The sequence below is a fragment of the Zootoca vivipara genome, chromosome Z, assembly GCF_963506605.1.
Source record: "Zootoca vivipara chromosome Z, rZooViv1.1, whole genome shotgun sequence".
Classification (NCBI taxonomy): Eukaryota; Metazoa; Chordata; class Lepidosauria; order Squamata; family Lacertidae; genus Zootoca; species Zootoca vivipara.
Window position 1 is genome coordinate 24925151 of NC_083294.1, and position 12004 is coordinate 24937154.

General features: G+C 39.8%; 1 protein-coding gene across 1 annotated transcript in view; it reads left to right on the forward strand.

The window, feature by feature from the left end:
• The window catches only part of SMARCA1 (SWI/SNF related, matrix associated, actin dependent regulator of chromatin, subfamily a, member 1), a 53419-nt gene extending 46812 nt beyond the window's left edge, over positions 1 to 6607 (forward strand). The window contains exons 23-24 of the mRNA XM_060270546.1: positions 2684 to 2794; positions 5782 to 6607. Coding sequence (XP_060126529.1) covers positions 2684 to 2794; positions 5782 to 5853 — 183 coding nt within the window. The 3' untranslated portion in view covers positions 5854 to 6607. The remainder of the gene's footprint in view (positions 1 to 2683; positions 2795 to 5781) is intronic.
• The last annotated feature ends 5397 nt before the right edge of the window (positions 6608 to 12004 follow it).

A 12004-nucleotide genomic window follows, 5' to 3' on the forward strand; every position in this document is an offset into this window, starting at 1 on the left:
CTCTAAACTGCAGACATCACTTCAATGGAAGAACGTTTGTTGTCCAGAGAAATCATAGAATCAGAAAAAGAGTCTTGTCATCAAGTGAAACCCTCAAATGATGCAGGAAGCATACTGCTAGCTACATCCCCATGGATGGTTTTTTATCTTAATCCTACTCAGTAGACTCATTGAAGTTAATGACCATGATTCATTTCATTTGGTATGCTCTGAGTAGGTTTTAGTTTACTACAACCATTTATAACCATATCTAAAAAAAAAAGGTTTGTAATGTGAACTTCATGTGACATTTACAATATAAGCAATGTGTTTTCATTTCTCATGTATCCCAAATTTTAGTCGCATTTTAAAGAATACAATCTTTTAGGTGTTTTTTTAATGCCTTATTTCACAGATTACATTAGTGGGATTTTGTTGGGATGTTGGTTTCACTGGAGAAAGTGCCCATGCCTCTAATTGATCCTGTTCTTCCTCTCATCGCCCCTTGACAGTTGGGATTGTTCTACGTGTATGAAATATACAACTGAAAATGAGTTTCTTGCTTAGAACAGTGGGTAATTTTTGAGGCAATGTGAAGTGCTTGATATTCCAGAAAGTTTTATATTGTTACAGAGCAACTCCTAATAGGAGGTCTTTCCTCCTAAGAAAAGATGTAAGAAGCCAGTGAATCCTATAGCTTGTACATGCAGGGCCCAGTTTCTGGTTTGCTTCAGTGCAAAGAAGATGCGGACGTGCAGCTCTTAAACTCAGAAGATGCCAAAAATAACTGAGAACAGCCTCTCTGTCCTCTGCCTGAAATAGAGGCTTTTAAGAAAACTCCTTTGTATGAGACAGCTGCATAGATAACGGTGTGACTTTTATACCCACAGCACTGGGGTCAGAGACTGAGCTGAAAATGACTGACTTCAAGGGATCATTAGGTTACCTGCTTTTCCCTTTTTTCCTACAAATGACATTTCTTATAGAGGTTGAAGAGAAAAGCAGTTGAAAACTTTTCTGTGGGTTACAATGAGGAAAGTTGGAGCATGTGTTTTGCATGCCATAGGTCTTGGGGTCAATCCTTGGCAATCACTTTTGAAAAGGATCATGTAGCAGGCAGTGGAAAAGACCTCTGCTAGAGAGACCTCATAGAACTCATGCCCGTCAAAGACAACAGTGAACCTAATGGGCCTAACATACGATAGGAAATTATATTCTTTGGTTGATTGATGTTATTGGTGATAATCCATTATACATTGTAAGACTCAGGATATCTTCACTTAACGTATCTTAACCACCTGGAGCTTAGGGCGATGTTTCTCAAACTTGGGTCTCCAGCTGTTGTTGGACTACAGTTCCCATCATCCCTGACCACTGCTCCTGTTAGCTAGGGATGATTCATTGCACTCTGCATTGCTTGTTGGGCATGGCCTGCTTGACTTTGGAGGCTAGGAATGCTCTCGTGGGAACTGATGGCCCTACAAGATGTTTCTCAGAGAGCCTAAGAGCTCTTTATACGCCGGATAATGCAGGCAGACCCAGCATGTAAATAGCTTTTAAGCTCTCCGGCTTGCTTGAATTTAACAACCAGCCTGCCTTCTACTACACATGGTTGAGATCATGCAAGTTAAATGTACATATTGTGTGTTCGTACTGTACTCCAAAACAGGCTGAAAATTTTATTTATACATAATTTAAATTTCTATAAACGTGCTTCATCCCAAAACGATCCCAGGTGTAGTGTACAGCAGTTGTACTCTTAATTGTTTTTAAAACTTATTTCCTTATTACATGTATATGCTTTTGCTTCAAGGAGCTTGCTACCATCACCATTGTTTTCCTTGCAATGGCCCTGTGAGGTGGGTTAGGTTGAGAGAGAGTGACTGGACCATGGCCACTCAGTGAACTTAATGACTGATTGATTTTAATCTGGGTCTCCAGATTTAAGAACTATACCACACTGGCAGTGGAATCAACCCATTTTTTAAAACATAATCTCAATTTATTTTAGCAGTATCTTGAAATTGGATATAAATTAAGTGTTGCTTGCTGATTTGAAGTGCTCTTTCAGAAGGTTTCTGAGTTATTTTATATTAATTATTTTAAGAGATACTGTGTTTTATATGAAACTGAATGAAAAGGTAAAAAGGCTGCCATAAAATGAATAATAACGGAATTTTCTTTGTGTGTGTTTGCATGCATGCACTTTTTGAAAACATTTTGCACATTTTCATGTGCATTTAGGTGTTAGTCATGCTTTTATTGAAGTTTGTTTTAGATGAGCCAGCTCGGCAAGTCTAAAGTGCAAAACTCTAGAAGAGTTGCTGAAATTAGTAGCTGTGGCAATTTGTATTGTCTCTTTGTAAGTTGTAAAGCCCTTATAATACTTCTCTTTCTAAGTTGCTGTAGAATCTCATAGGACATAATTAGAGAAAAAGTTAACAACCTATTGAATTTAATCATTAAATACCCATTGATTTTAATTACTCTGTACTGCACCCTAAAGCTACAATCAACAATTTGTTTTGCTAACATGAAACACATTTTCAAAGGACTTTGTGGGTATCATTTTAAAATTTTGACAGGTATGAGTGATCTGCACCTTCTCCTCTGAATGTCTTGCTTGCTTAATGTCTCTGTATGTTTGGCTAGGTTGTCACAGAATTTGATATATATATACATATATATTAATCTTATTTCTCAGGAACTCCAGAGACGCTGCAATACGCTCATATCACTCATTGAAAAAGAAAATATGGAAATTGAGGAAAAGGAAAGAGCTGAAAAGAAAAAGCGGGGAACAAAAGCTCCAGCGGTAATCAAACATCAACACCCCTCTCCAAACATTTTAAATACTTATATTGTACTTTTCCAACATGTATTCAAAGTAGCTTATAATGCAGAGAACAACTACATAAAACAATAGTCTTAAAAAATAAATAGGATTTTAAAAACATAAATAGCCAGCAGATGAGTGAGAAAAGTCACTTTAGGAAGTCCAAAGGATGAGTAGAGAGGAGGTTTTATAGTCCTTCTGGAATGAAAACAAGGTGGAATAATTCCTCAGTTCCAGGGTCCTTGATTTTAGTGGCAGATTACACAGAGTAGATGTTAACTGAATTGGGCCTGGGAAACCTGTGGCCCTTAAGATGCTGCTGGACTGCAGTTCCCATCATCCCTGACCCTCGGCCATGATGACTTGGAGTGACAGGAGTTCCACTTCCTAGAATATCTGGAGGGCCACAAGTTTCCCACCTTGGAGAAGAGACAGTCTCTAAAGTATGTGGGTCATAGGCTTTACAAGTTCAAGGTTCAGGCTTTGTAGATGAACTATAACTTACTTTGAAAGTACTGTAATTACTGAGGTAGAAACTAATCATAGCACAGCGTGCTTAGAGGTTTCCTTCTCCTTTTCCTTTGCCAGAAAGAGACCTGCTGATATGACATCAGGCCACAGCTTGCTTTCAGGTCTCTGCTAGAAAGGGAATAGATGAAGGTCATATTGGTGGCTTCTGTGTAAACTTGGTCCACCACTCCTCTTCATAGTTTCTGGGAAAACCAACTGCTGACTACTGCTATGAAGTGTCAATTTCAATTTCAAAACCTTTATTGGCATATATATATAATATAAAAACAGGGACAAAACATACAACACATATGGGTCATTAGTATAAATAGTGACTACATCATACAGAAATAATGGAGAGCAGGAGGAGGAGGAAACGGCACACAAGGGATCCACAGCTATCGTTGTTGAAGGCTAGATGTATTGATTTTAATTACATATATTCTGGACAAGTAGTGGGCCATAATTCTGGTAATTTCGGGGAAGTCATCCCTCAACAAGAGCTGGACCACTGTTTCCTTGTTGGGGAGGGTTCCAAGTCTCGTAGAGGATAAAGGGGGGCCAAAGTCAAAGAAATTGGAAAGGGGACAGTCCAGGATCATGTGAGCCATAGAGTCTACCTCTTTCTGGCCACAAGGGTATAATCTATTCCAGTAGGGGATGCCTTTGAGTCTTCCGGCTAACACAGAGGATGGAAAAGCATTTAGGCGGGCCAACATAAATACTCTGTGATAAAAAGGACATACCAGGTCATATAAATAATTAGGTATCAATCCTTGGTGCGGTGGCAGCCCCAAGAAGGCAGGCGAGCATACTAGAGGTTGGGCAGGATGAAGTTTCTGGAATTCAATATCAAGCAGTCTCTGCTTAATAAGAGTAAAGATATATGAGTCCTCATATGTCAAGAGGGAGTCCACTGAAAGGCCTAGTTGCCTAAGTTTGTTGGAAATATTAGAGAACCATATAAAGCTGTGGCTATCTTTCAGAAGATAGGATATCAGGCTATCTGGATCGGTATTAAAATGAATTTTTAGCCAATATTTAAAAGTAATGATCCAACCTCTTGTCTCAAGAAGGTGTTGGCCCAATTCTGCACAGATAGCCAGGTATGGCACACATTTTGGTACTCCAAGGATTTGCCGAAAGAAGGATGATTGGACTCCTACTTTGTTGTTAAAGCTGGATATCCATAAGGGGATCCTGTATAGAAGCTGGGAGGCGGATTTTGCCTTATAGGCACCAATTGCTGCAGGTACAAATTGATTCCCACCAAGAAAGTGAAAGCGCTTGATTTGAGCAACCGAGCATCTTGCTAAATTAACTGTTCTATTGCGATGGGTCACCCATTTTGAGTTATAGTGAAAGGTGACACCCAAGTATTTATAGCATTTAACTTGCTCCATTTTTTGTGTTCCAATCGACCAGTTGAATGGACACCAACTTTTAGAGAAAACAAGAATCTTTGACTTGGAGTAGTTAATTGCTAGGTGATTCACTATGAAGTGTTTTATGGGGGGAGGAAAGCTCTGTGCATTTGCCACTTTCCTATCCCACTTATTTTGCTCCAGCTCCCCTCCTCTGTTCCACTTGGTGACAATAAGGCAAGTGGGGGGGGGTTGGGGGAGGCATTCCTGGTTATTTTAAAGCTTGCCGCAGTTGTAGACCATTGAGCCCAGTGTACCTGCCAAGGTGGGAAAGTTTTGGATAGAGCTGTGATATATATATAAAATACTAGAGTCAGAAACAAGAGTACTGGTGAAGGCTTGTCCTCAGTTCTCTTAACGCACTGGTTTCCACAAGGATAATAGGAAAGTAGAATGACAGGGGCAACCCCATGTGCCATCCTTTACATTTACCTTTCCTAGCACAGGTGGTTTAATGTGACTTTCCTTAGTGCTACTTAGACCACTGACACCTAGAAACTGAATTCTTGATGGATCTTTCATTGCCCAGTCAATGGCAAATGCCACTTAACAAGCATAACCACATATGACATAGCAGCAGCATCTGTAACAATAAAACAGCATGGTGTATGTTTCTGATCAGCCAGCATGGTCAGTATTCTTGCTGATTTGACTTGCAGTTCAACAAATCTGGAAAGCACCAAGTTAGCCACTCCTTGCCTTATCAGTCTTAACCTTATCCTTTGTACGCCATCCATTCTTACTGGTTTTGGGAATAGCTGTGCAATACTCAAATTGGGTACCTTACCTTGCAAACTTAAGACTTAAAACTGAAGTTAGGACTCTTTAAAACTAAATCTTCTTTCAATGCCTCTGTTAGATTGCTTTTGAACTTACATGGATGAAATCCAGAGAAATCTAGGATCCGTTGTTATTTTAACTGGCAACTTCATGGTCTATTGGATTTCATTACCTTTATATACATTTAGCATCAAGCATTGTTAATATGGACAAAAATGTGACTTGTTCTCTCCCTTCCCACCTTTTTTCCAGTCACAAAAAAGAAAAGCAGACTCTGCCATAGAAAGCTCTGGAAAAAAGGATGCCAAGAAAGTGAAGACGTAAAATTGGGAAAGGAAGCTCAGTTTAAAACTGCCATTTCACCCCTTCCCTGTATTCCAGTGTTATTGACACTGTCTGTGTATTCATTATACCCCTTCCCCCCCAACACCCCCCCCCCGTTTCAATTTTTGCAAACCTGTATATTTTATAATGCTTTACCTAATGTGTAGTTTTTTATTTTATGCATTCCAATATTTTTGTGCACTTGTATTTTATGCTTTTTTTGCATTTCTTGAGCAAAATTTTACTCAGTCCTTGTTCTTCTGAAGTTTGTGCTGGGGCTTATAGCTTTCATATGTTTTATATGCTTTGACAAAAAAAAAAGCTTGATTATTCTGTTGTTGTATTATTGTTGTTTCCTACTTTATATGATCGTGGAAAACCAAAATGAATAAAAATGACCTGAGGAGAAATACACTTTTAATTTGTTTTTTTCTCTCTATTTAACCCACTCCATCTTGTAGTCCCCCCCTTCTATACAGTGGCTTAGATAACATTTACTGCTAGAGCAGGCATCCCCAAACTGCGGCCCTCCAGATGTTTTGGCCTACAACTCCCATGATCCCTAGCTAACAGGACCAGTGGTCTGGGATGATGGGAATTGTAGTCCAAAACATCTGGAGGGCCGAAGTTTGGGGATGCCTGTGCTAGAGTAATTGACTACAAGAGGAAGTTTCTTTTTTATGTGTGAACATGGTCCCGTTTTGGCTTTTGATCTGTCACTTCCTGGGTATCTCTTAGGCAGAAGCAGAAGTAGGTGGTAAACAGGCTGTACAAACTACAAACTAAAGGTTGTGCAAAAAGTATGGTTTTTGTTTTTATAAAACGCCTCTCCATGTTAAAAGCTCCCTGCAAATAGACAACTTACCGGTAACATGAAGAGAATGGGCTGGATTAGACTCCTTCTCCCTCATCCGAAGGCATTTTATTTACCTCCCTCAAACCCCTTCCCACAGCAACAGTTCATAGTCCATAAAGCAAATAATTCACACAAGTGTTGGAAAACAATCTTTAGATGTTCCCAGGAACAAAATCAGGCTTAGCTTTTTGGTGTTTGCAACACAAAAGCCAGCCCAACATTTATTATATATATAATTGCAAAATCTTAACACAATTGACTGTGGTGTTGTGCAAAATAAAGTAAGACGAAATAGCCCAGTGTGCTCCTTTCTAACCTTCTGAAGCAACGGGATCCCTTTATATTTCTGATCTTCATTGGTAGATGAAGTGTCGGCTGAGGTGGTTTTTCTTATTTTGGATTAACATTATGCTTTGCTTAGATGTGAATGCTGCACAGAGGTGTGCAAGAAAGGATCTAGTTCTTTTTCTGAAATGGGGAGTGAACACAACAGTATAAACAAATTAATCAGGACCCCTCCATCCCTGAGGGAGATGATGTCTGGGGCAACATGCTGTGGCAATATTTTACATCCTGCCAGGGCTTTGTGATTGGGCACAGCGTCTGTTGGCAGAGCTGGATAAAGGCTCTTTCTGCAGGTGGAAGCTGCTTGCCCAAGTGCAATGAAAGGATTAAGTAAGTTCAGTGACCACTAAATAATTCCAGAGTTTGGAAAACACAGGGACCTTTTAGTTTGATGAGATGTCATCTGACAGGGTTTGCAAATAACATTCATTGTGCCTGCCCAAGTAAAAGTATAATGTCAACTGTTTGTAGTTTGTGGGCAGGAGGAATGGGTGGTCATTGAGGGGCTTCACTTGCATACATTCTGGCTATATCCAGGCTAAATTACTGCAGTGCATTCTGTGTGGGGCCACCTTTAAAGACTTCAGAAACTTCAGTTACCACAGAAAGCCTTCTAGGTTGTTTGAAGAAGTCAGGTGGGCTCCAGTTCCGTACTACAGTTGTACCTCTACTTACAAATAACTCTACTTACGAATGGAGCTCCGCCCGCCATCTTGGATGCGGTTTAGATAGGATTTTTTTCTACTTTCGAATCTTTAGATAAGGTTGCTTTGACTTAAGAATTTTTTTCTCCCAATGCATTCCTATGGGATTCGACTTACAATTTTTTTCGACTTACGAATGTGTGTTTGGAACGCATTAAATTCGTAAGTAGAGGTACCACTGTAGTTTCATTGGTTGCCTATATGGTTTGGGGTTCAATTTAAAGGGCTGATTTATACACCTTAAGCCAGCCTTTCCCCAATCTAGTGTCCTCCAGATGTTTTGGAATAGAACTTATGTCTTTCCTGACCACTGGCTGTGCTGGCCAGGGCAAATCAGTGTTATACTCTAAAAACATCTGGAGGGCATTAGGTTAAGGACGGCTGCCCTCAATGGCTTGTGATCAGGTTACTTGAAAGTTGTCTGCACCCATATGGAGTTGCATGGACCTCGAGTCTCAGAAACTCAGACCTTGAAGAGCAGCTCTCAGTAGTACACAGTATTTGGTTTAGATGGACCAGTGGTCTGGCTCAACTACCAGTCATGCACAAACCCCATTTGTTTCAAGTGTGCTTGTGTGAACCTAGTCTCTGCTTTCAGTGTGACTATTAAGAAAAAAAGCTAATTAGTACTAAATTACAGTAACAATACATTTTCATACTTTATTACTTTACTTTATGAAAAAGTAATAGCAAGGTCAACATGCTTTTTAAGTATAGCACTCTTAATGTTCTGCTTTAGTCCACAACAGAAGTACTGGTTACTGTAAAGCTTTCAAACCATTGCGGCAAAATGTGAGGACACTTGAGTTTTGCACACAAAATATGATGGCCATTGAAATTTTCACATTCCAGGCAATTTGTACAACTTAAATAAATGATCAACCCTTACATTTCATATAGTCGTAACATTTGGCCTCCCCCTTTGCTGAAGCAATGACTTGAATGCAATTGAGAGTTCTTCAAGAAGTTTTAACCTAGTAAAATTATAATTATGTGTCAGTCAATTGAGGAACTGGATATAAAATGCTAGCATTTTACAGTAAAGTCAGCAACTTAGTAAAATGATTGTATTGGTAAGCCATAAGCTTTTTTAAAAAAACATTTTTATTATCTTTATGCCAATAGACTGTGCACCCCCCCCCCTTTCTTCATCTGCATATTTTCAAAAACCTGACAGTGCTTTTTCCACTGTGTCGGGTTTGTCTTTTAAGATTGCTTCCATCATCTACTGCCTTACTTGAATAGATCTTAATATCATGGTTGGAAAATATGATAGCTCTTTGTAGCTAAATTCAACAAAATGTTGCAGCACAGAGTGCTCCTATAAAGGGGGCCAGCTAGCTGAGTAGACAGCCATTCCTTCAGGATACTCCGTTTTATTCCCCTCGCCCTTAGTTTTCCATTTCCCCCTCTACAACAGTCAGACTATGTAGCCTCTGAGCATGGCTGGAGTGTTTTGGGATTTCCCTCTCTTAAGGATTCTTTTGTTTTGCATTTCTGCAAATCTTGGGCTTCCAAACATGCTGCTACTTCTCTGCTATGCATGGATGATTCTCACTTGGGAGAATGAGTTTGCTATTAGTATGCAAGATAACTAACGCAGGAATATCTGTAAGTGGGAAGCTGGGCTTCAGATTATTAGGGCATTTGCTTGTGTCTCTGTTGGTCCGTGCGTTAACTTCCATCAAGACATATTCTACGGCAACCAACTTGACCAAACCTACTGAGCCCTCAGTTATGATCTAGTAGGGTTGCCTCCTAAAGGTCTCCTAAATGAGGAACACATGTGACTACAAGAAAATGGTATGTTTACTGTCAGAAAATTAAAAGCACCTTATTAAAATATAGTAGATATGTGCCCATCATATTTTTGCGACACTGCAAGGAAGTAATTAAGAAATTTGTGCATCCATAGAGATGCTTGAAGATGGAGTATAGCACAGTGGTACAACTTCTTTCCATGCCAAAAGTCCCAGGTTCAATCCCACATCTCCAAGCAAGGCTGAGAGCTGCTGCCTTGGAGCTTGCAATGTTCTTATGTATTTTGTTTTTATTGTTGTTTTGGTTTGTAGTTGGGAGATGTTTCATGGCTTAAATTTTGACTGTACAGTGGTACCTTGGTTTACAAACACAATTGGTTCCGGAAGTCTGTACTTAACCAGAAGTGTACTTAACCTGAATCAAACTTTCCCATTGAAAGTAATGGAAATTGGATTAATCTGTTCCAGATGGGTCCATGGAGTACTAACCTGAAGCGTATTTAACCCGAAGTATGAGTGTAATTGGTTCTGGAAGTCCGTACTTAACCTGAAGCGTACTTAACCTGAAGTGAACTTTCCCACTGAAAGTACAGTGGTGTCTCTCTTAACGAATGCCCTGCTTAACGAATTTTCCGCTTAATGAAAGGTTTTTTCTAGTGGAGGTTGCCTCGCTAGATGAATTTGTTTTACGAAAAATTCGTCTAGCGAATCGCGGTGTCCCATAGGAATGCATAGAAATTCAATTAATGCGTTCCTATGGGGAAAAAAATCCAAAAAAAAATCAATGCAGTCCTATGGGATTCGCTAGACGAATTTTTCATTATAAGAAAAGACCATTTGTCTAGCGAGGCACCACTGTAATGGAAAGTGGATTAATCCGTTCCAGACAGGTCCGTGGAGTACTTAAACTGAAAATACTCAAACTGAGGCATACTTAAACCAAGGTATGACTGTACTCTGCCCTTGTGTCACACTGTGGTCTAAACCAGTGTTTCCCAACCGTGTGCCTCCAGCTGTTTTCGGACTACAATTCCCATCATTCCTGACCACTGGTCTTGCTAGCTAGGGATGATGGGAGTTGTAGTCCCAAAACATCTGGAGGCACAAGGTTGGGAAACACTGGTCTAAACCACTGAGCCTCCTGGGCTTGCTGATCGGAAGGTCGGCAGTTCAAATCCGCACAACTGGGTGAGCTCCTGTTGCTGTGACCCAGCTTCTGCCAACCTAGCAGTTCGAAAGCATACCAATGCAAGTAGATAAATAAGTACCACTGCGGTGGAAAGGTAAACGGCGTTTCCGTGTGCTCTGGTTTCCGTCACAGTGTCCCGTTGCGCCAGAAGTGGTTTAGTCCTGCTGGCCACATGATCCAGAAAGCTATCTGTAGAAAAAAGTTGGCTCCCTCGGCCTGAAAGCAAGATGAGCACTGCAACCCCATAGTCGCCTTTGACTGGACTTAACCGTCCAGGGGTCTTTTAACTTTAGCTTTTTACCTACCCGGTATAATATTTGAATTGAAAATAAATAACATTGTTAAAGGATTGGGTTTCAGGAACCTTTGCAAATAACCAGAGATCTACCAGTAGTCCTGGATCTACTGCCTGTCCCTGAATGAAGGATTGAGTAAAGGAACAATTTTCTTACTCAGCCCCTTACATAATCTGTGAAATTTCTCCAACCCAAGAATAACACATTTTCTTCTTGCTTAGTTCTTCACTTTCTGATATTTACTGATAATTAACTGCTTTTGCATGCTACAACTTATTGATGCTTTGTTTTCCACACAGACCTCGAGATTCCACCCCCCTCTTGAAAACAAAAGGGAAATCAATTTTGGCAAATTCAGTTGTTGCTTTTTTATTAGGTTATAGTACTCAATGTAAATTAATGCTTTGAATTTATGTCCACAATCGATTGGTGGAATTATTGATTCTGGTGGTCACACGAAGCAAGAGAATGGATAAGATTTTCCTGGCATGGCATGTTTTTCTTGGTGGTTTTTTTTTTAATAGTATGAAAAATTATTCTAGTATCTATGAAGCTGTAAGCACAAGATCAAAGACATGAAAGATGCCCGATTCATCTTGAGCTATGCAGTGGGGTTTCCATAGGAATGCTGAGAGCAACCTATAATAGTTTTTTATATGCGTGTTTAAGTATAGTCCCAACTGATGTGCGACTAGGGGTGGGGAAATCTGTCAATTATGCTTTCAATTTCCTGCTCCCACCCCCAATATTAAGCTTTGCTCTCCACATTTCTACACCAATTAGCATTTTTTTAAAAGCCTTCATGAAAATTATTCAGCATTTTAGTTCAAATTTATCCTACCATGCACATGTTTGCATGCAGTTTTGAGTAATATGCACATTTTTGCAAAGCAGCTTTCCCTAACACAATACGTTTTTGTACCCTTGCTTGGCAGGAGAGTTACATTGCAAAATTCAGGGAAGTGCAAATTTAGAACAACGGCTGTTTTGGTTCGTGTATT